We start from the raw sequence: 23,833 nt of genomic DNA, 5'->3' as shown, positions 1-23,833 counted from the left end.
ATGCATGTTAATTTTAAATATTACTCGAATTAAACCGTATTACCAACTTATTCTCTCGTAATTTAAAGGTGAATACGAGTATCATGCCAAATTTTAAAAATGTTAAGCTTTAAACAAGTTGTTTTCATCAGATTTCGTCAAAACTGTGTGCCATTTTTCCCATTTCCCACCCAAAATAGGTGGGTGGGTGGTAAAAGCGTATTTTCCCCATTGATGACTGAGGAAGCTACGGTTATAATAATTATTAAAGACAGGTATATACATACACATATACGTATTTCAACGTATACGTTGTGATTAACCAACTTGGTGGTATTTTACCAGTTGAATCCATGCATGTATATCATAACAAACGTCGGATATGAATGACCGATAAAACCTCAAAATATGAATGAAAAATTACCGTAAAAATCCCCAAAATATGACTATAAAAATGACTTTATTTTTTAAATTTTTGGCTTAATTTTCTGATATATTTTCTTGTAATGCTCATTTTTTATCAAATAAACAAGTTCTGGGGTGATTTAATGCATTCCCAATGAATTAAATCACCTTAGGCGAAAGTGAACGTAAATTTCTGAAAGTTTCTCACAATGAATCATTGTGAAAAAACTGAATTTTTTGTCATTTTTTGTCGATTTGGTTGCCAAGTCTTAGAATTTGGCCAAAAATGATAAAATGAACGAAAATACCCCGAAATATGATTGGGAATATGAATATGTCCCAAAACCCGAAAATATGACCAATATGAGAAAATATGCTTTGACCTACTTGTGACCATAAACATTCTCAGAAAGTTTGGCGACTGTAGGCCAATAAATGGAAAAAGTCATTTTTCATTCATTCCGACGTATGATCATATACAGTATGTGTTACAGGGAATGCTTGCGAAGGAGAACCAGTATACAGATTACACTAGTAGCGTTCCGAACGATGTCAAACTCTCTCTGAGTTTTGGGAGTAAATAAACCTTAGGAAAGTAGCTTCACTTTACCCAAACCACATCCATGACATCGTGGGAGGACTTACTTTATCTGTGTTTCATCCATAAATTCAATTTAAATAAAGTCTCAATTTGCCCCGACCGCACCCCTTGACGCCGAGAAGGAGAGGGGTCCAATTTACCCCAACAGTTGATGGGATCCTCCCACTGAGGCCATACGTATGATTCCGCAAACCGATTATCTCGATTCGTTCCCGAGTTACCCTGCTTACAGACGGACAAAGTCTTCCCATAAACAAATACATAAAAATATTCCAAGGGGCCATACATAAAAATAGAAACGAACAATGAACATGTATGTAAATATGTACAAAATACTAAATAATATGCAATAGTTTTCAGTACTTTATGAAATAATCAAACATTTCTAAAAACGTTGACAAAATTTTGATTCAAAAAGTGTACCTATACATATGTACATTTATAAAAACATATGTATTTATGTATTTTCATTTCATAGAAACAAATAAATACGTACACACGTTCAGAATACACTTTAAAAAAACTGTTTTTAATGCAGACTTATATAAATACATCAGCACAATGAAAACGAAATTTGCATCGACAAAGATAAATTTTAAAAAATCCCATCAGTAAAATTGTAACTGCATAATTAATGTAAACTTGAATAAATTATAAAATTATGTCGATTAAAATCTTATCTTAGCCTTATAATTAGTCTCCCTTTCATTATTATCTCAAAACAAAACTTATCCAACTCCACCTCATTTGCACATTTACTAAACTTATCCAAAAAGATTAAAATTATTAAGAACATCAAAACAACTATTTTGTCTGCATTTCGACCAATTCAAGTTTTACATGTATAGCACACATACATCAATTTCAGTAATTTTTAAGTTTTTAAATTTTAAAATAAATTACGGACGCGTATCATAAACTGTTACTCACTCAGAATTTTGTCACAAATAAATATGTACATAAATAAATACGCAATTTTCTTAACTCGAAAAACTTGTTTTCGTAAATAGAAATTGAAAAATATGTCGATACATTATAAGAGGAAGTATTTAAAAATATGTAAATTAGCCACATTAAAATTAATTAGCAGTCACAAGCCAGTATAAAATCCATGTCGTCCTTGTCCCGTTCTAGTTTCCAAGTCCGAGGCCATCGGCGTTCTCGTCCTCACCGTCGGAGGGTTCAGTACTTACGATCTCAATCTGTAAAGTATTCAAATTCAGGTAGAAATTTAATTTACGAATTTTAAGTAATTTTCAAAAAATTTTAAGTGCATGCATAACTAATTTCTGTGACTTACAGGTTCAGATGTGCCAATACTTTCGATGTCAATCTGTAAAGAATTTAAATTTGATTAGAAATTAATGTTAAACAATTTCTAAAAAATTGTATTTCAAATAAGTGCACAACTGATTTATGTATGTGACTTACAGGTTCAGATGTGTCAATAGTTTCGACGTCAATCTGAAAAAAATGTACAAATTTATGTAGTTGGAAGTTTAATTTGGTGAGAATTTCAAGTTTAAAACTTAATTTCCACAAAATTTGGGTTTAAAGTAGGATTTAAATATGTGACTTACATATTCAGACGAGTCCGACGCCCGGCTAACTGAGTCTGCGCCAGGTGAGTCATCTTTATCCTGGTCACTTGCCCCCTCGTCAGGTACGTCACGTCCAACTTGGCCATGCGCCCCCTCGTCAGGTTCGTCACTTTCAGCCCGATCACTCCCCCCTTCTTCGGGTGTGTTACGGGCAACTCGGCCATTCACCGTTGCGTCAGGTGCGAGACGGGGAACTAGGTAATTCGCCCCCTCTCCAGGATCTCCACCTTCAGCCCCGGCATCCGGCATAAGTTCGTCACCTTCAGCCCCGGCATTCGCCCCCTCTCCAGGATCTCCACCTTCAGCCCCGGCATTCGCCCCCTCTCCAGGTTCGTCATAAACAGCGTCGTCAAGATCGTCTTCAGTCAGGGTACCTGGATCAGGACTTTGGTCCTCCTTAGATTTCTCCTCAGTCTTTTTGTCCTCCGGGAGGGCGGGGCAACTGGCGGAGGTGCCTGGGACGGGTGCGTCACTAACGGCGGTCGTGGAAGTGATGCCGCTACTGGAGGTGACAGCGATATCAGCCACCTCGTCAGCAAGGTATGATGTTTCAGTGATGGGATCACTGTTCTCATCGTCCGCGTCATATTTTTGCTCCTTCTTCTTTTCAACTTGAGGGTCGCTCTTTCTTTTTAGTGCACCACGTTCACATACGATAAATTGCTCGGCTTCGGAGGTACTGTCGTCATTTTCGTCCACAATTATCCTTTCCACAATTACCCTGGAGGGGCCAGGGATAGCGCCGTCGTCAATGACACGCGTGGTGGAGGGGTCAGGGACACGGCCGTCGTCAATGACACGTGGGATGGAGGGCAGTGGCGATTTTGGCCGCGGTTGCCGCGGGTCGGCGGCACATGTCTCGCTCGTGACGGCGGCGGTGGTTGTCGTAGAGGTCTGAACAACTGCAGCCGTGTCTCTCGTGGGGCGGTCCCAGACGGGCGGTGGTGGAGGCATTGGCGGTGGCGGGGCAGCGGCACTAGTCTCGCCCGTGGCGGTTGCGGCGGAACTTGTATCGCCCGTGGCGGTTGCGGCGGAACTTGTCTCGCCCGTGGCGGTTGCGGCGGAACTTGTCTCGCCCGTGGCGGTTGCGGCGGAACTTGTCTCGCCCGTGGCGGTTGCGGCGGAACTTGTCTCGCCCGTGGCGGTTGCGGCGGAACTTGTCTCGCCCGTGGCGGTTGCGGCGGAACTTGTCTCGCCCGTGGCGGTTGGTGAGGTCTGCAAAAGTTCAGACATGTCTAAGTATCCCGTGGGGTGGAAACTGGTATCTGAGTTATAACCGGAGCAGGGAATAGGAACATTATGACGCACGTCCAGCTCACGGTCGGAACGGAAGGAGTCGGAGTCTGAATTATCCGAAAGAGAAGATGATGAAATAATTAAAATTAAATTTCTTACAAGGATTTGAACTGACGCGGAAGCTAGAGGGGACAGAGGGAGGGAATTGCCCCCATCATCTGTTTTATAAACCCGACCCGCCCCCCTATCCTACAATGTCCCAACAGCTTCCGCGGACACGACACTTTTTACGAAATTATTTTTACTTACCAGGACTTTCATCTTTATCCATTGGTGGAATTTAATAAAAAGCACGAAGAACTATTTATTTAACAAGTTATTAAGGGATAAAATTGATTTGAAAGTGTAGTTTCAGTTTATTTGTGGGTGGTTTATGGGAGGATTTGTGTCACAAAAATTTTGTGTGATGTGGATTCGAAGGAGAGCAAGCGAGCACTGGAGAGAAGTGAAGGGACGCTGATTATTTAATATGTCCAGAAGGTGAACTTGTTGGGTAAAAAAGGTTGATTTTGTAACATGTGGGTTGGAAAGGTTCATTTAAAAGTTGGGACGGGTGCATATGCACTGGATTTTTAATTGCCAGACGGGAATTATTGTGTCTGTAAAGCGTCTTTCCTACCTGAAAAGTCGAAGGGTCAGTTATGTAAGCATGGGTTTGGGGAGGAGGATAAAACTTTGTCTGTCTGCTACTTATATTATTTAGGACATGACTTATCCACTCGTTTATCACATCAACTTCTTGGAAATGGTTAAAACATTAAGGGACAAATTAACATAATTAACAAATTACCAGAGGTGGAGGTACTGTTTTTAAGTATGCATTTATTTATGGTGGAAAACACGCGATATTTAGAGCAGTTTACTTAATATAGAATTCAGGGCAAATTTACCTTTCAAAAAGGTCTCATTATTTTCAAGAGTCACATGACAAGCATTTCATAGAAATTCAATTCCCAAGAATCGTCAACAAAGATAATAAAATTATAGTTAATTTACATATGTGTCCGTTAAACGAAGTCAGACGAAACATGGTTACCAAATACATAATTAACACTCCGGGAAATCATCATCATCTTTATCAAGTTCGCAACGTAGAATGTCATCGCGTCGACGGTCTCGCTGGTGATAAGTATCGTTCTCAGGAACTGAATAACTCGACGGTCCGGCTTCAAGACGACTCCCAAACGCAGCAACGTGCCACAATTGCAGCAATTTTTCTGGATCTCTAAACAAACAGCAAGCAAAATATTAATTATTTTTATCTTTATTTAACAAAAATAGGGATACAATTTTATCCATAATAATCAATATTTACTCACCCCTTCATAAACTTCTTGATTTTCTCCATCGCCTTAGTCATCCCATGTAATTCGCTAAATTTCAACAGCTCGACGCAATTTTCCCAGGAGACAACGGTTGGAAGCAGCTTGTCGCATATCGCGATCAATCGTGTGATTTGATACTGGAAAAATAAAACATATCAAAATGACAGATAAGCTCTTAAAAATAATGTCACCCTTCCGAGAAGTATATAAATTCAACCTGCTGAATTCTACAGTAACGTTGACTTATCGCCACAAGGGTCAAACTCGTCACACTTTTTAATTCCTATCTTGGCTCTGGGAATTTATTTTAAAATTCTGGATGACAAATTTGCAGAGCAAAGAAGAGTTGTCAATTTTTTTTAAATATACACCCCAGATTTCGACAGTTTTTGAAGGATGAGATCACAATTTTAAGGAGAAGTTCATCAAAACTGATTTAAAAACTCGACATCATTCACTCATTGAGTACAACTTTGTCCTTCAGAATTTCGAAATCAATTCCCAGAGCCGAGAAATGATTTAAAAAAATGCATGGATTTTGACGAGTGTAAAGTCCAGAGTAATTATCATACATAAGTTCCCACCTTATTCGCTGCATTCACAATCTCTTCATAAAACTTGCCCCACGTCTTGTCCAAAATACCAGAGTAAAGAAACTTTAACAAGATTTTGAGCCCCTCGCCCCCCATGTCGACCAGCTTGACGACTCCGTCCGTCTTCTCCTTCATCTCACAAGTAGCGGCAAACATAGCGGCGAAGACGGCACTTTGCATGGTCAGGATGCACGTGTGCGCCTCGATCCGTTGGCCGTCCCTCGTTTCAAAGGTCACGTCGCTTCCCACCCCGGTTTCCAGCATGGCCAACATGACCTCCTTATGGTTCAGCATACTTTGTGCTTGTTCCATTTCCAGGGCGCGAGGGGGCGGATCGTTCTTCGTAACTGTTAAGCTCTGTTGGCCAAAGATCTTCATGGTGATGACCAACTTCAACATGTTGTCGCCACGTTGGTGACAAATTTCTTCTAAGGACAAATTTTCAGCGATGCATTGATCCAACTTAATGGGCGAGTCTCCAATATATTTTCCCATGTTACACTTGACCTTATCTTCTTTGCCCAATGTGAAGTTACGGGGGGACATTACTACGAATGGAAGGATTATTAGTAAAAAGAAATATGAGATTAAATTATTGAGAGAATTCGCGCAGTCATTGGTTTGGTAAAATCCGTGCGTTTCGCAAAATAATTTTACAAACTTTTGCAAAGTAAAAAGTTTATATAAATTTCTTGGTCAATTTTCCTTGGAATATTTATAGAAGGTTGTAAATTTACAGAATTTACGGATTTTACAAAATTACAAAGGCCTCTGGGAATTGACTCATGGATTTCTTACCCCATTCAAACTTTGCAAACGGTCCATTCTGCACGCGGACCTTCATGGCGATGGAAATCTTCCCGTCCAGCCCAGTGTATCCTACTAATTGGAAGAATAGTGACGTCTTTTCCTCCTCCTGCGACAAGAACACTTTCCATGTCGAGATCTTGTCCTTGCTGGAGACGATGGTGACGGGAAGAACGTGTGCGTCCAGAAGTTCCGGATTGGCAGAGAGAAAGTCGAAGTTGTCGATGGTCCAGAGAAATTCGTGCTCCTCGGTCTCCACCTGAAAGATAAGAGCTAAATTCTAAGTCCAAGGATGAAATACAAAAAAAAAATTGAGTGTCGTTATATTTACTAACGTGCGACTTGGCAACGATTGAGTGCGACATGATTTAAGGTCCACGGACAGCTTAACACGACTTGGTTTGATAAGTTGTTAGACTGCCGAGGAAAATACATCGTACAATAATATCATCATTAAATACAAAATACACAACATTAGTAAAATAAATAAGTAGTTCATAACTCTGATTAATTGGCAGTGTAAGACTTACTTCGTTTCTTTTGGGGAATTTAAGCTTAAAACGTGAATTTGAATTTGCAGCTGCAAATTATTTGATTTATCGAGCGAAATTTTCGATTCCGAAAATAACTTTTTTGTCTCGATTTCAACAGCTGCTTTGCACTTGAACGAACGCTGGGTTTCGTTTCGGGGTAAAAAAAAGAAAAGTCAACGGGGCTATGTGAGAACTTATGCAAATCCGTGATTCACAGATTTGCATAAGTTCTCACGGACCGTGAAGGAACAAAAGGACAATGGTAATCTTATTTTTTAAATTAGCGAAAAATCGACAGGAACATGCAGCATATGACCAGAGCAGTTGATCCCAACCAATTTTGACCGTGTAGACAAACTTTTGTTGAAATTTTCAACTTAAAAATGTCGACATAGCGGTCTGTACAGCATGAAATTTAGAATTTACGACACGAAGGATGATTCTAAACATTTAAATTAAGTTTTTAAGCTTGTCATTTTCCAGCAACTCTTTCGAAACAACATTTAATGCGGTAATTGGGTAGATGCGAAAAAGTCAGAAAGTTTGGGACGCCACAGGTTCGCGAAAACGTTTAATTCTCCATTCCAGTGGTATCGGTGCCAGTAGCGTCAAATTGCGGCTCTCAAAATTTGCTGCATTTTTTTAATATTTCGCAGATATTAGGACAATACATATTTTTGAAAACGGTCTTAACAAAAAGCTTCATAATTACATACTTTCCATATAATCGCTTTTGACATTTTTTTGAAATTTTCAAGAGGAATTTCACGATGTGCGACTAAAGATTGGGAAAGATCAAGTTTCACACATGCATATTTTTTCACGCTGAAGCTGGAATTAAGCCTTTTAAAAATGTCGTAAAGATTAGGTGGAGTAATATTTATAAGGTCTCGGTCGTACATATGTACATATATGTATGGATATGAACAAGTTGTCGTGTAAAAATAGCTACATTCGATTTAACCCTTTTCGCCTGGTTGTGAATATACAATTATATATATTGTGAATTTAGAAAGGTTTAACTATTCCTGGGGTAAGGAATTTACTTGCCATAGTTGTCTTCATAAGCATTTTAAATTTTAACTTTTTCACCCTAAACTGCAACCGATGGGGGTGGGGGTGGAGTGGGGGTGAGGGTGGATTTAGGTGGGGGTGGATTTGGGTGGGGGTGGGGTGGGGGTGGGGGTGGATGGGGTTGGGGGTGGATGGGGGTGGGGGTGGATGGGGGTGGGGGTGGATGGGGGTGGGGGTGGGGTGGGGGTGAGGGTGGATTTAGGTGGGGGTGGATGGGGGTGGGGGTGGATGGGGGTGGGGTGGGGTGAGGGTGGATTTAGGTGGGGGTGGGGGTGGATTTGGGTGGGGGTGGGGGTGGTTTTATAAATGCCGGATTCGCCTGGGGTTTTTGGAGGATAATATTTATACTTGTATGACTGAAGGGAATTTAAGTATTATGTGAATTCAGGGTTATCATGTACATAAGATCATATTTAACAAAAGAACTTGGTTGTCGAACTCATGTAGGCATTTTTATTATCTGACTATAAGATTTTTTCATGAAAATATGAGTTTTTGACTTATTACCCCTTGGTGGCGGACCCTCTCCGTAATCATTACCCAAAAATATTTACATTCACATAAGTGCATTAACGTAAATGCCTCCACTAGTGTTCTCAATGGTCCGGTTCGGTCCGGTCCAGTGCAGGATCAGGACCGGACCGAAGACCGATAAGCTTAGACCGAAACCGGACCGATATTTTTTGACAGGACCGGGACCGGACCGGGACCGGACCGAGTCTTATCGGTCGGTCCCGGTCGGACCGATAAGATTTCGCTTTCAATATTAGACAAACCTTACGGATTTTACAAGTTACTTCAGAACACGTTAGTTGCTTCACAGAAAAATTTAAGTTTACATTTAATTTTCAAAATTTATTTTAACGTCGTAAAATTCGAAGTTCTTATTAGAATTTTATTTTTTTGATAGATTTAAAGATAGTGACAAGTTTTCACAAGTACAGATTATGAGGGTCACCAAATTTTCAGTAGTGTGCCATTACTAATGTCTCACCTACTGTCTTTTATCTGATTGAGTAAAAGAAATTTTGTTATTCCCTGCGGCGCAATATAAAATTTAATGATCCACATGAACTTTTTGAACCTGACCATTGAATAAATACTCTTTACGTTAAACGATGACTAAAAATGGGACAAATTTTAAAACGATTTGTGAAAAATTTGGAAATTTACAGAGATTAATCTCAGAATGAATCGCACGCTAAGTTAAATCTAAGCTTACATCTGTTACAAATATTGGTTGGCGAATCTACCATAAATTTTGGTAAATAAATAACAATTATCCCCAACCTTGCAAAAAAAATTAGATAGATGAAAGTGGTCGGCATGTGTGCGACCGACAAGAGTGAAAGCAAGTAAACAACGTCATAAACTGTAGCAAACGCAATGTAGCAGTAGGGTGAAACATTTGAGAAAGGGCAAGCTGGCTTGGCTTATTTCATACTTATTTCTGTTAATTTTAACGTTTCAAAGATGAAGTACACACATTTGCGTACTGCTAAAACTAAAAAAAAATTCTAAAAAATCTGAGTATTTGTTTGGCAATTTTGTGGCAAATTAGATGGTTAATAGTCGATTGTTTAAAATCATCCCAAATTATGGAATTTTCTCTATACCGGTACTTGGAAACTGGTTGAAATAAACATACCGTCTTTTGTAGGAAATCATGAAGATTTTCATTGGTTGCTATTCGGTGTAATTAAAAAATCAACATCGTACCCAAGGAAATTTTACACAAAAATCATTGATACGAAAGAGGTTAATAAGCTAATTCAAAAGCCAGATATAATAGATATATGTGGTCATAAAATTAAAGCGCTATGTTGTAGCCGTTTCACATTTTCTCCAAAAGTTATCGTCCGAAGGTTATCGGTCCGGTCCTAAACAGTCAGGACCGAGACCGGACCGAAATTTTTTATCGGTCCTGGTCCGGTCTAAGCCCAGGACCAGGACCGGACCGAACCGGAGTTATCGGTCCGGTCCGGTCCGTGGACCGGACCATTGAGAACACTAGCCTCCACGACTAAATAATTCGGAACTGGGAATATAAATTACAACATCTGTGGCAAAGGACGGCTGGAATATTTTTTTATCCTCGATGTGACGGGCAGTTTTCTTCACTCAAGTCACGCAGTCACCTCGTGACGATTTACATATCTACAGACATATCTACATACAAATGTAAATACGTAAAAAATAAAACCCTTTAATAACCCACGTATTTTTATACATGTGTATTTATTGGTACCCATGATTACTTCTTGATTCGTCGTATTGAGGATGTTGCGATAATGCATGTTTTTAATACCAGTACCAGAAAAGTCATACATATGTGCTCCGGTCAGTAATTATGTAATACCAACTTTCTAAGAGTGTAAATATCAATTCGGTGTAATGCCCCGCAGAATAAAATATGCAAGAACTACAGACTTTCAATTTCAACATATAGCGTTATTGGCTTGTTTGTCGAAGTAATTTAGTTTTGATAAAATATTCGGATGATTAAAATTGTTATTTATCATTTTCTTTTGGCTGACTTTATGTAAATATGTACACTCTTAGAAATGGGGTTACGATTATAACCAAAAAGTAAACGTATGTGACTCTACCGCCGTGGTTATAAATTTGTCACCAACCGGTTATAAATTTATTAGCTCTGGTGACAATTTAATACCAAGTCGGTGAAACTTTATAATTAGTCGGAGACAATTGTAACCAGTTGGTGACAAATTTATAACCACGGCGGTAGAGTCACATACGTTTACTTTTTGGTTATAATCGTAACCCCATTTCTAAGAGTGTACCAATATTACGTATCTAAATACGGCGCTGACTTTACGATATGTTCCACATGCTTAATTCATTTAGAAAATTTCTGAATATCTAACTATTGGACACTTTCTCTTCATTAAATATTCCTGAACTACGTACATGTCCCTCCATACATCTGAACACGCATCTACACGCATCAACTTACATATAAGACTCGATAGAAATCACTTTGCGTTATTAAATTCGTGTCCAACTAAATAAACGAAGGACATTCACACGTTAGGGTTATCAGTCAGCCTTTCGGACTCTAGCACACTAAAATTTGAACTCTGCAATGTAACATTCCCCAGAAAATCAAATAATATGCTCTTCAAAATATACTTGAGCATATTCCTCCACCTAATCCCTATCTCTGACTGCAGCAAAATCGAGATTACCAACATTGATCGCATATTCCCCCAAAGTTCCGTCCTTCACATCTTAGGAAATTTCAACAACTCATATCACAAATTTTGGAACCGTAACCTCTTCAAATTTCTCCTGTACAATTCAAAATTTCCTAAACTGTTGCACCACCTGCCCAACAATGACATCAGGGACAACCGTTACTACCAGAATTGCCGACGCACCTGTCCAAAAAATTTGGGGCATTTCGCTACCCAGATTTCTATCATATTTCTTCCCAAATTACAAACTCGCGAAATATTTTACAGAACCCAAAACGGGTTACACACCTGCGGGGAGAACCCGACATACATGTTTCTTGTCGTGATAATACGATATTTCCAAATCAATTTAGAGGGAAAACTGTCCTCAGCTCTTTTCGTAATTTACCATCCTCTTAAATCCTCAACAAACTCCGTCAACATCTCTGTAGTCTGTTACACCTGCAGATTAAAATTAATTGAAGTCCCACATCCTAATTCTGGCGGTATTGATTCCCTCTACTCTTTCTGGAAAGTACAAAATTCTAACCTGCACGGCTTCATGATTGAGTCGGATGGAATGTCTCAGTTTAATCCAAATAAAGAAACCTGCAGCGCCATCAAACGGGGAGTCAGAGCATTTTCGCGAAAGTTCATTTGCGCTCAGTTAGCCCTTGGGAGGAAACTTAACTTTACCGATGTGGCAATATTTGGGATTAAGTATCCCCAATATCAGAAGGACAGCGGACATAAAATTTTTTATCATGTCGCTGCTACAATTTCTTCCATGACTCAAGAGAACATTATTCTTGGCTGTCTCATTGTCCACAATACTATCAGTTTAAACTGGCCGCTGTGTCCTACAAAAAGTCGAGAGTTGATGGTTTCCAGGGTTTCACTTCGCCCCTTGATGTCCCCACGTGGGCCGCGTCAGGTGCTAGTTTTCTTCTCGTATCTGCTCTCTTGGCGGGTACTAAATATAGCAAGTCTGGGGTTTGGAGAGATTTTGGGTCAATTTTTTCTCAAAGCATGTATTGGATCTTCTCCTGTCTGTGCGGGCAATACCATGAGACTCCCGCCATAATAAGATTGATGGGGGTGTCCTCTGTGTTATTTGTGGTCCTCCGGGTCCTCATGTTTTTCCTCGTGGGTTCCGTATTTTATCAAGGATCCATATTTTCCTCCCTAATAATAACTCTTCCTCCAATTCTTCCCTCAACGCTGGAGTCATTGGTGGACTCACAAATTCAGATTATTACCACAACGCGGGTATATGATTCCGGGTACAGGTCCATGTTGACAAATTTCCTTATTGACGATGTCATCAATACTACAAAACCAGGATCAAATCTATTCCATACTTTGACTCAGGTAAAAAAGAGGACGAAATTCATCGACAGTTCGTCCTCATTCGCCGTAGGTCTCAGCATTTCTGAATCATTAAGGGTGAAATTTGGGTCCGGAGAGGTTAACAAAGTTTCCGATACGTTTGCAGTTATAAATGCGGAAAATGAATTAGTCGAGATGTTATCTGCTATCGGGTTGATGGGGGATGTCCACGTAGTCAGAAGTTTGGAGGCGCCCATATTTTTTATAAATAATCCAATCTGTATCGGCGGCAAAATGTTGTTGCCCTTAATATCGATTGGATTTGGGCAGTTAGCCCAGTCTGGGTTGTATGAAAGGTGGGAGGAACTAGAAAATCTGAAGATATTGATAGCTCAGGTGAAGGCTTTGAAAAATCGGGACTTGTACCGTAAAGCGGTTATTAGTCGACTTTTTCGGGTAAGGAAGAAGATTGTTTTTGAAGAGGAGGAAGCAGTATCAATTTCTGCGTTGGAAGGGTTTCTAGTGCTTGTAATGATACTTTTTGGTGTCGCATTGGTGATTTTCCTGGTTGAGTGGAGAAGATCAGTGTTTCGTTTCGTGGAGGTTTGCCGTTGTATTTCTTGTAATACAAAGGAAAAAATACAAGGTGCAAAAAACTGGAAGAACGGGCAAAAAATTTGCATCATCTAACGACGCCACCTAAATATGTATGGGTACATACGAAACAATAGTGGCTAGAAGTAGTTGTTGCGACTTGAAAATCTAGAGCTTAAAATAGCTTTAGATATTTTAAATGCAAAATACAACTTTTTTTACTGTAATTTCTTGCAATTAGCTAAATATTTAGTTTCTCCCAAAACAGAGCAGAGGTTAGGATGCTTGCTCTATACAATCCGGCCTGTAATCTCATTTGCATATTTATTTAGTTTGAGAAATGGACGAGAGTTTATTTTCACGGGGAGTCCATATCAACCAAAATTGGCAGAGATTTATGCAGATGAATAATTTTTTTGCAGGTTTCACATGCAGATACGGTGTGTATAAGAAAGTATATAAATACATATTTACATATGTATGTATAAAGGATAATTATTAACATCTTTAATTATGAAAAATATTTAGTAATATACATAATTCAATACTTTGGATTAGTTGGTTGTAAGATCTATTTGATAATATTTATTGTGGTCTGCAAATAATTTAAATTACTTATTCAATGTTGCAATTCAGAGTTAGACACATGTATACATATGTGGATACGTACTTGCAGACTTATGTAAATTTAGATAAGTATGTACCTAAAAAACAACACAACCCGCAAAATTGTATTTCAAGTTTATTATGTATGTAAATATGTATGTAGCTATGTATGTATGTATATTTATACTAAAGTAAGGCTATGCTGGTGGTTTAATGTGTATTAAAATAATTAACTCTTATGCAAACTTATACATAGTTGGATGTAAAAATAAAAATAAATCAACTCGAGGTTTATACAGATAATTCCACTCCCACCCCCTCTAACAGCTACCGGGTAGATGTTAGTGGGGGTGCCGCATAGATAAGTAATTTATTTATTTTACTCATTGTGTTTCAAATGTCTCTACTTTCTTTGCATGTTCGTGAACTGTGGTAAATAATGAACTACTTAACTAATTGTAAGAGGTTACCAATAGGGGATTCAACACCGGTTTTTCAAAACCGGAAAAACCGGAGAAAAACTGGTTTTCGGTGAAACCGAAAACCGGTTTTGGCAAATCTGAAAACCGGATTTTCGCCAAAATTTAAAATTTTTAAACGCTATCATTTTTCTAATTTTGAAGCTATTTAAACAAAATTAATAACGTTCATGCTTAAAATGAAGGCCTGTAATTATTTTGCAAAACCATTGGATAATTTTTAACAGAATTTTGCTATTTTTTTTGGATTAACACAATTTAAAAAGTTGCAAAAATAATCAACAAAATTAAAAGCAATGAATTTGAAAAACTACATAAATTATTCGGCCGTGGTCGTGGGTTCGTATCCCACTGTGATAACCACTTTGTAACCTCTTCCGTGCTTCATTCATAAATTAATATTCGGAACTTCAAATTTCTATTTGCGTAAATTATATTTTCTAATAAATTTCGAATGTGGTTCTAACCTAGAACCCCGTGCAAAAACCTGAAGTTATAGCATTTTAACAGCTTTAAGTTTTGGCTGAAAATTGCAAGAATGCGTATTTTGAAAAGTCATACATGTGTAAATATGTATGTATTTATGTGCTGTCCGACTTGTGCATTTAAGAAAATGCTTATCTTGTCCATGAATAGACAAAAATTTCTCCGGTCGAAATCCAATGCAAATGTTACAGTAAGGTTGCTCGTGTAGGCATTCGCTAAAAATATTCAACCTTGCAAATGGGTAAAATCTTAAAGTTGATACACTGGTCTCTTTTTTTATCTCATTTCCTACGAATCTAGCATTTTCTTCTGGATTACATATCGAACTGGATAGTGCTTTCCTATAATTTTTAGAATAAAACTAGGCTTCGGTTACATATTTAGAATTAATTGGCATCTTCATATTACGTTAACAAATAATCCATTAAGTTAGCATATTTATCTCCTCAAAGAATTAGAGAAGGTAAATTCTTTAATTAGTTTGACGTTTTTCGTGCATCTTTCCGTTAAGCCATTGTTCTTACGGTTAGGGCTGTTAAACCTACGATACCCACATATTTAATTTTTCTACCCCTATAGTGCACAAAATATTGTTTTGGAAAAACGGTTTTGGTGGGTGGAAAACCGGAAAAACCGAAAACCGGTTTTCAGAAAAGGGTCCGGTTCTGAATTCCCTAGTTACCAAGCGACGTATGTACATATGCACATATGTACATAACTTTATTACAAAGATTTAATCTAGTTTGTACACAAAATGCACAGTTTTATGATCTACTAATGGACATATATGAAACTTAACTAAGAACGCAATGAGACTCTTAACATTTGTAAGTATGAAGTTAAAGTTTTGGGTTAGGTTAGGTTGGCTAACAAAATTATTGAAAAGCAAGACTAGAAATAACATCCTCCAAAATTTATAGGGTTGAGGATAAGGTATGTCCTCGCTCAATCAAACATACATGTACTAATTTAGGTAAGCAATTGGCCTACTGATACCGTTATGCACAATTAAGGAGTATACATAAGGGATGCGATTTAAATATTTAAGAATGTAAAGCAAACATGAGATGGAGTGTATCCTGCATGCAAGGTCCCTTCCTTGCAGTGCATGCTGTAATTCGTACATATTTATGTATGCATATATAAATAAGTGGGTAATTTGCTGCAATTAATTACTCGTCCGCAAATTAAGCTGCCCTGAGTAGAGTTACATATTTCCGATATAAATAAGGCCGTAAAATATTAATTTAACATGAACATGTGAATTTCTCCATTCAAAAAATAATCGTTTATCGGACCAGCGCGACCTCGAAGTTACCGCTATCACCTAAAATCCATATCTCATGAATTTGGGAGATTAATGACAATTTCTACTGACGTACAGAAGTGCGTAGTTACTTAATTAATTAATTGGTTAATTGGAAAACGAACCCTTATTCTAAATCTGGGTTGTTTGGGACGAGATACATAATTCTAAATGGGGCTAAAAATATTAAGGAATTACAATTGATATAGTTGTGACGTGGTCGGGCAACACACACCTAAATTCCGTTAGTAAATTGTAATTCTACCTACGGGAAAATGTTAACAACCACGTTCAAACCCTTGTTGCTCCATCACCTAAGAATTTGTAAGCTATTAAAGTGCACATTGGCTCGATGGGAGCCAAATCTGGAACTCCTCGTGCCACACCGTTGCACAAAATTGGGTCTCTTCTATCAGAAAATTCAGCTAATGGCAGGACTCCTTTACACGGTCGGGATCACATTGAAAATTTCCCTGGGGCAGGACACCGTCGCAGAAAAGTCGCAAGGCCTCGTCTTCCTCATGTTATTCCTCATCACGGTTTTGGCCAGGTGGTACTGGCCAGTAAGAGGGATGCTGAGCGAACCGTGCAGAATGCTGAATGCGTGCTTCAAGTTCGAAAAGATGCTTATCAGAGGTAATCAGTCACGAAATTATTAAATAAGGTGTGACTTTTTCTAAAAGTTGTAACACTTGTAACGTTTGACATTTTTGAACGTTTGAAATGTAGGACGTTTGATTTGTCGAATGTTAAAACTTTAAAGATTTACTGTTTCTTAATTTGGAAATAAATATGCATTAATTTTTTCACAAATAGAAAGATCTCGAAATTTTATAATTTTAGAAATTTGTAATCTTTGAAATGGCTCTCGTTTGTACCATTGCGGCCAGTTTTAACTAATTGGTAACTCTGACTAAAATTCCCAAACTACGATTATCCGTATTTTCAAAATCAAATATTTGCATGTCATTCATGATTTTACTATAATTTATTACATACGTGGGGCAGCCATGAACTTATAACTTAAAATTATGACGTATGACTTATTTTATAAGTTGCAAGTCATAGAAACGCCATAAGGCGACGTATAGATATTTAGAATTATAAGTTAAGTTATACGTCTTAATTTTAAGTTATAATTCTTGCGCCCATGGCTGTCCCATGTATCTATTACCTGATGAAGGTATTTTCATATACCGAAAAAACTTAATTTCAAAATATTTCGATCAATGTACATGCATAATTGTGTACATAATTGTATCTGAATTTTTTGAATTTTTTTAATACACTTCTTTATTTAAGCAGATTTAAGTTTGAAGAGTGTGTCCGCCTGACGGCGTTTACCCAGTTGTGTAATAGCCAATTGATAATTGTTCTTCCTTCTAAAACTTTTATAGAGAACCCCTCCCGTCAACCTGGCACGCGGGACAGATGCATGCTAGCATTTTTGAACTTGCTGGAAACAACAGCCGTCCTAATCCCGCTAATCGTGGTGGCAATTCAGCTCCACAATCCTTGCGCTCTCCCATTCCTTGGAAGCATGTCGCCCTACTGCGATAAAGGGGTTTGGATCCCGCCACCCTGCTGGGTCCATGTACTCATGATTGGGGCGGATTTTTGGATCTGGCTCCACCACGCGTACGACGGGTCCTTCTATATCATTTATGCCTTCATGGTTGCCATCGTGTGCATGCTAGACTACTTGGAATATTTCGAAAAGTACGGTATAAAACTTGAGTACAGGGTGGTACAAAAATTAGTAAATATGTATACACATTTTTTGGAGTGCTAAGTTTTTAAACTTTTTAAACTCCCGGGTAGAATGGTACACGAGTTGCGGAAACTTGGAGAGGATCCCACAACGGAAATCCATATCGGCAAAGTTATCCATACATACCGATGCCTTCGCCTTGTCGAGAAGACGCTGAACCACGCACTGAAGGGACAACTCGTGCCGGCCATGATCGGCGTGGCACCGCAAATTCAGGTTTTCTCCATGTTCGTGTGCATCAAACTGTATTCGCAAATCCCGATGCCGGGCTTCCTAATATTCCCCCTCCTCCTGGTGGACGCCACTGTAAATAATTTGGTCATCGAGACGCTGGCGGCGAACGTAAATACGAATTCGACCAAAATACTGTCCGACTTGAATCGCGGGTTGAGCTACGGTATTCGGAGAAAGGCTACCATTCGGAAGGAGCTGGCGTCCTGCACAGCAGTAAAAATACAATTTGGGCAAAATTTTGTAGACAAAGGGACGCCATTGGTTATTGAGAATTTCTGCTTTAATCAAACCGTGTCCCTGCTTTTGATGAATGGAAGAAGAAGCAGTGGAAAAGTGGGGTAGTGTATAATTAAATAAGGTTTGTACTATTATCACACTATGCATATTAAAAGTTCAAAATAAATAGTCACGCTTGATCCGAAATTGATGGGTAGATTTATTTAAGTTTCTCGATGTCAATTAATTTGATATAATATATTAGTAAGTCCTGTCCAGTTTTTCGCGTTTGAAAATGGTCATTTTAAACGGAAGCGGGAACGTTGCAGCGCCTTCATTCATTCTAAGTTTTGGCAGGCTTTGTCCAGGAGCTGTGCCAAGTTTAAAAGTTTTAAGGATACTGAGGAAGAAGAGGAACGCCATGGCATCAGCGAAAGGCTCGCCGGGACAGCGACGTTTTCCTTAAAACGTGTCAAGTTCAAAAAAGAATTACAAAATTACATTACATATAAATTTGAAACCCAAAATTTCATAAACACTTAAAGAAATTAGTTGTATAATATGTAATACGTAAAGTGAACGGATGCAATAAATCAGACCACCGGACATACCAGCTCCAAACGGTAGACATTGACGTTTAGTTTTCAAGCAGAGCCCTTCACCGTTCGGACGAAGGAATCGAGATGGGTCGAATTCGCTCGGATTCTTCCAGATTCGTGGATCAGAATGAGCCGACACAATATCAGCCATTAGCAAAGTGTTCTGCAAACATATGTAAAAGTGCGAATTAAAAATATCGTTCTCTTTGGTGTATGTATTCTTTTAAATATAAGATTCTGCTAAATAAATATTTACTTTTGGGATGGTAAATTCGCCATATTTAAAGTCCGCCGTGGACCAATGTGGAACCAGGTTCGGTGTTAGTATAGCCGTCCTGTGGACTTCAAGCATGAAGGCTTCAGTGTTTGGCATTCTACCGTTTTGATTACAGGCATGTTTTTAGAATGATAAGAAAAATGCGTCAGGGTTTTTACACTGGGCCTCCTCAGACAGTTCTCAAAAATCTCGCTTGCTTCGCTTGGTTAGAAATTTCGCTTGTGTTAGCGAAGGTGCATCATCACCGTCACTTGAACAACCAATCAGAGCTCGCCATTCTAAGCGAGCGAAAATCTGGGGAAGCGAAGCTCCAGAGTAGAGTTAGTGTCGCTTACTTTTTTGCTCCTCACCTGCTGCTGTTGTAAATTTTAAAATTCGCGCACAGTCTCACTTTGTCTGTTTGTCTCCCTTTACTGTAGCGAATTCTGGAGCGAATTATTAAGCGAAAAGAGTTCAGTCAGATTTGCTTCGCTAATTCGCTTAATGCAGCGAAATTTTTAACCAAGCGAATCAAGCGAATTTTTTGAGATGTGTCTGAGGAGCCCCACTGTTCGTTCCTTAACATTACCGACGCTGATGCTCCAATTTGGGTGATACTCCGTCCCCGATGACGCTGTAAATCTCGCTTACAATCTTTTCTTGCCAGTATGGATGGGTGACGCAGTGCAAGAGGAGGCACTGCACGTAAGCACTCGTACTTTCCCCGGACCCTTGCAGTAAGTCCATGTAAATGCTGGTGAAATGAAAATCTGAAAGATTTATAGCATTTTAGATTACTAACAATGGAGGTCTCCAAGGGTATGTATACACATACAACTTCTGATTAAAGGTGCCCATTGCTTATAAATTTAATTAGTATGAAATTTAAAAACGACACTACATACATATTTGTACATTTCTAAAGAGGAGAAACGATGATGCACAAAGTTGGCAAATTTATTATTTCCCAAATTCACTCCACATTTTCTTATGTTTGGATGCAAACATTTTCTTTACATTGGGAGGTAAAACAGTTTCTTTTGCAGACATCATACACCTTAAAATTGTAATCGACTAACACTAATTTCATAATTATCGGAGATTACACGAAGAGAGAACTAGATTTTCTGGTCTACTATAATTTGTTAAGATCGTTTACGCTTACACCGATACTGATTTAGCGTGGCATGTGTGCACAAATATTTATGTACATATTTAATTTATACGTATGGTAAATATCCTACCTGTAAAATCTGGATCTAATGGATTGTTTTGCATCACGTTCAAAAATGCGTGTGCAAGGCTAGCTGACATTCCCTTGTGTGCCACTGATGAGCTTAATGCTTCATTTCTAACATCGTCAAGGAGACTCTGACAACAATAAGGTCAGATTTTTATACCAATTTCACTTTTATCAACGTATGTACATATTTTTCACTTACTTGGCCCGCTTTTCTTGCCGCTGAATGTAACTTATCTTGCACCTTGCGCCCCGTCGCGTTCGAAAAAATTCGACTCAAAAATGGAAATGCGACATCCAGCCCGGCCGCAAAAGACGAGAGGCCCATTATGTACTCCATATTCAAGTGAATCATCTCGGTGAGTAGGGCCCCATTCTTGGCGTCATTGATCCTATCAGCCCCCATCACTGAGGTGAAGATGACCTTGAAAAATGGCATCATCATGACATGATCTGAGACTTCGACTTCTGCGAATGGCATCTCCGATGAGGATAAGGCCTTCTCCCAAACAGCAATTATACTGCCGCATTGCGCATGAATGGTGTCCTCAATTCCAGAAAATTTGCTGAGTCCGACTTTACTCAAGGTTTTGAAAGTCCAGGCCCGAAGTTTTTTTCCAGGTTTCTCCATTAGAGGTTACAATTCCTGTGAAGGTATTATGTATTAATGGATTCATAAATAGACATATTTTGTATAGAGCTAATTATTTGTCGTAAATTAACAGTAGATATTACATTAATACCCTGGCATCTTTTACGTTTTAAATGTAAATGTCTCAAAAACGTCACACTATTTACTTGTTTGTAACGGGTTATGAACAGGTATCATTTATGACATTCCTTGGTCCAAGATCTCTACAGCAAGCTGCCATCTTATTCATGGAGGGATGTTGAAATTGGTATTTACAAGTGGTCAGGAAAAGCAATTTCGTTAGTTCGCAGTTACTTGCAGTCCTTTTGTTATTTTGTTAACAAATTTGTTAAAATAGAGCCATAAAATTGGGAGTCCAGATCGGATCGGATTACATTCAATTATTTAGCTTTTATTGTTAGGGAACGTCCAGTGGTTTTGGTCTTCCTATCTTTCCCATGTTAAAATTCCCTATCCCTTAAGGTTTACGTTGGGTGGGTGGGTGATAAAATCGAGAATTTTTGATGACGTATGGATAAGCCCTTATCCTTCTTCTATTTAAGACAAAAACTTGCCTGTATTTTGTCCCATACTTCGTTCATGAAAAAGCCCAACATCAGAATCTCTAGCAAGGGCTTCTTCTCGGCTTATAACGTCAATAATTGTGTCCACTGAACTTACCACGACTAAAGAAGAAAATTTCAATATAAGTATTTTAAGTAGAAAAAGGCACATTTTTAAGCGGTAAATACTTATGTACATATTTATCTCTCACCAATGTCTTTTACTCCAACGTGAAGTCGATAGATATCCCCGTAAACTTTTGACAGGGTAGAAATTGCTTTCGATGGTTGTCCCCCAAGTCTCGCCAGTTGCAACAAATTTCCAACAAGTGGGAGAGGAAATGGCCCTAAAAATATTTTACTTCAGTTCTACTCAACTTCGCACTTATGTAAATTAGCCGTCCTATTTACCTGGTGGACCATTTCGCCACTTTTTGTAAAAGTTAAGATAATATCGCAAAATATAGAGGCAGATTAAAAATCCTACGCCGTATAGTATTTGCATTTTTGTAATCAACTGATATTTTACTGTATCACGGTCTAAATTGTGTGCAGTTATGTTTTGTTCAATTCTTTGGTCCCACATTTGCCCCTGTGAAATGGGATGTAGATACTAAATTCTGCTGCGATTACCATAATGTGGTTAACCAAATTGCCACACTTTGGTCATAAAAATATTATTTTGCAATACAATAAATACTTTGGAACTGCAACTTCCGCAATTTGAGTTTAATTTGTAATAACTACTTACATGTAATAAATGTTTTCCAGATAAATTGTGTAGTCTCATCTACCTTATCTACATCATGCATATGTACCAGTAATAATATAAGTCGATAAACATTGCGTACATGGATTCAATTCATATGTAAAAATGTAAATATTCAACCTCGGAGGAAAATTCATACAAAAATGTATAATTGTATATACATAAATCCTTACCCAACTTCCTCCATGGTATGTATGTATGTACATAGTTATTGACGTAAACCACTAAACAAGAAGTTGATATTATGAACACTTTCAACCTTTAAAAATTTCATGATCCAACCAAACTAAAAGTTTAATCGATATTGAACTTATAAGTAACTCAATAAAAGTAAAACTAACAAAAATATTTATGAATCAAACTTGTAATTGAAATTTTGGACTCAAGCTAAATTTGTTCAAATGCTTGTCAATTTACATAGATTGTAATTAAATTTATTTCCACAATTCATAAACAACGTACATGCAAAGCTTGTAACGACTGAGAATACGCATACATTAATCTCAACGATTACTTGTACCTTGATGACTAATAAGATAAATACGTACATGTACATATGTATAGATAGTGTCGTTGTACGAAAAATTTGCACAACGGTTGGATAAACTTTAGACAATTTTGGGTTCTTTTGCCAACTTTAGATTAATTCTACGAAATGGTTGTGCAAATTTTACCCAATTGTTGTGTCATTCTCATTTTAAATCCATTTATGTACTTAAAATAAGTATGTAATTTTAGCACAACTTTTATTTAGAGTGCCAGAAAGGTTGCACTAACCCCGATAAGGGACATTTTATATTTTGGACAGGTTAGGATAAGTTTTTTCTGTTACTTAGTACAATTTACACGTATGAACCTAGGTACCTACATACATAGGTACATATGAACGGCGCGTGTGGGTTTTTTATTGTGAGTTTGATGCATAAAGTAGACCTTAAATAACGAAACTACTAAAACATGTATACATACATGAAACCACATTAATAAAAGCACTTAATTACTCTCCTTACGCAAACCTTCAAGAAACTATTGGATACTTTGTTGCAAATAAATTGTAAAATTTTCGCAATCAAAACGTAAATTTTATAACGAATTTCGATCAAAAAGACAACACAAGCTCCAGAACAGGCAATTCCGCGAATTATGAACACCGTTAAAATTGCGCCACCCAATCCAACCGGTGGTTCTATCTTAGCCTGTCTCACAGGCTTCCGAAATAAACGTCTCCGATACATTTCCTCTTCTCGTAATCGCCGAAATATTCCGGACTCAACCACGTCATTGAAATATTTCGGTACCTTGGAAAATCCCGAATAATAGAAGCACCAACCTGAAGGCATCGT

General features: G+C 38.2%; 3 protein-coding genes across 6 annotated transcripts; all 3 read right to left on the bottom strand.

The window, feature by feature from the left end:
• Positions 1 to 1,493: 1,493 nt before the first annotated feature.
• On the bottom strand, positions 1,494 to 4,332 carry LOC110861624 (aggrecan core protein). Of its 3 annotated transcripts, XM_022110757.2 has the most exons (6): positions 4,132 to 4,331; positions 3,773 to 3,929; positions 2,566 to 3,742; positions 2,417 to 2,449; positions 2,286 to 2,318; positions 1,494 to 2,187 (listed from the first exon to the last, which is right to left on the bottom strand). In XM_022110757.2, the coding sequence occupies exons 1-6, from the start codon at positions 4,151 to 4,153 to the stop codon at positions 2,116 to 2,118; spliced, it is 1,494 nt and encodes a 497-aa protein (XP_021966449.1). In that variant the 5' UTR covers positions 4,154 to 4,331; the 3' UTR covers positions 1,494 to 2,115. The 3 variants fall into 3 exon arrangements, with proteins under 3 accessions (XP_021966449.1, XP_021966448.1, XP_021966451.1); XM_022110756.2 differs by having other exon boundaries at positions 2,566 to 3,929; positions 4,132 to 4,330; XM_022110759.2 differs by lacking the exon at positions 2,286 to 2,318 and having other exon boundaries at positions 2,566 to 3,929; positions 4,132 to 4,332.
• Positions 4,333 to 4,684: 352 nt separating this feature from the next.
• On the bottom strand, positions 4,685 to 7,279 carry LOC110861610. The gene is made up of 6 exons (XM_022110742.2): positions 7,138 to 7,279; positions 6,943 to 7,024; positions 6,599 to 6,866; positions 5,792 to 6,348; positions 5,202 to 5,344; positions 4,685 to 5,107 (listed from the first exon to the last, which is right to left on the bottom strand). Exons 2-6 carry the CDS (start codon positions 6,970 to 6,972, stop codon positions 4,930 to 4,932), a joined length of 1,176 nt encoding a protein of 391 aa, XP_021966434.1. The 5' UTR covers positions 6,973 to 7,024; positions 7,138 to 7,279; the 3' UTR covers positions 4,685 to 4,929.
• An 11,353-nt stretch (positions 7,280 to 18,632) lies between these two features.
• On the bottom strand, positions 18,633 to 22,308 carry LOC110861649 (steroid 17-alpha-hydroxylase/17,20 lyase). Of its 2 annotated transcripts, XM_035844868.1 has the most exons (9): positions 22,133 to 22,308; positions 21,934 to 22,068; positions 21,734 to 21,844; positions 20,730 to 21,173; positions 20,532 to 20,658; positions 19,877 to 20,057; positions 19,288 to 19,405; positions 19,044 to 19,194; positions 18,633 to 18,893 (listed from the first exon to the last, which is right to left on the bottom strand). In XM_035844868.1, the coding sequence occupies exons 4-9, from the start codon at positions 21,156 to 21,158 to the stop codon at positions 18,694 to 18,696; spliced, it is 1,206 nt and encodes a 401-aa protein (XP_035700761.1). In that variant the 5' UTR covers positions 21,159 to 21,173; positions 21,734 to 21,844; positions 21,934 to 22,068; positions 22,133 to 22,308; the 3' UTR covers positions 18,633 to 18,693. The 2 variants fall into 2 exon arrangements, with proteins under 2 accessions (XP_035700761.1, XP_021966472.2); XM_022110780.2 differs by having other exon boundaries at positions 20,730 to 21,844.
• Between the last annotated feature and the right edge of the window lie 1,525 nt (positions 22,309 to 23,833).

Source organism: Folsomia candida, unplaced genomic scaffold (genome assembly GCF_002217175.1).
Source record: "Folsomia candida strain VU population unplaced genomic scaffold, ASM221717v1 Fcan01_Sc043, whole genome shotgun sequence".
Taxonomy (NCBI): domain Eukaryota; kingdom Metazoa; phylum Arthropoda; class Collembola; order Entomobryomorpha; family Isotomidae; genus Folsomia; species Folsomia candida.
The sequence above is the reverse complement of the archived record's forward strand: the minus strand, read 5'-3'. Positions and strand labels throughout refer to the sequence as shown.

What these genes read in the sequence shown, in the direction of transcription:
- LOC110861624 (XM_022110756.2), bottom strand. Translation starts at nt 4,153, where the DNA reads ATGGATAAAGATGAAAGTCCTG. An exon ending in CGTCGGACTCGTCTGAATAT is followed by an intron (nt 2,450 to 2,565) that starts GTAAGTCACATA and finishes CATTTTTTTCAG; the next exon opens with ATTGACGTCGAAACTATTGA. An exon ending in GTATTGGCACATCTGAACCT is followed by an intron (nt 2,188 to 2,285) that starts GTAAGTCACAGA and finishes AATACTTTACAG; the next exon opens with ATTGAGATCGTAAGTACTGA.
- LOC110861649 (XM_022110780.2), bottom strand. Translation starts at nt 21,158, where the DNA reads ATGGAGAAACCTGGAAAAAAACTTCGGGCCTGGACTTTCAAAACCTTG. An exon ending in GCGAATTTACCATCCCAAAA is followed by an intron (nt 19,195 to 19,287) that starts GTAAATATTTAT and finishes ATATGTTTGCAG; the next exon opens with AACACTTTGCTAATGGCTGA. An exon ending in ATGTCTACCGTTTGGAGCTG is followed by an intron (nt 18,894 to 19,043) that starts GTATGTCCGGTG and finishes ACACGTTTTAAG; the next exon opens with GAAAACGTCGCTGTCCCGGC.
- LOC110861610 (XM_022110742.2), bottom strand. Translation starts at nt 6,972, where the DNA reads ATGTCGCACTCAATCGTTGCCAAGTCGCAC. An exon ending in GTTTGCAAAGTTTGAATGGG is followed by an intron (nt 6,349 to 6,598) that starts GTAAGAAATCCA and finishes TTCCATTCGTAG; the next exon opens with TAATGTCCCCCCGTAACTTC. An exon ending in ATCAAGAAGTTTATGAAGGG is followed by an intron (nt 5,108 to 5,201) that starts GTGAGTAAATAT and finishes CTGTTTGTTTAG; the next exon opens with AGATCCAGAAAAATTGCTGC.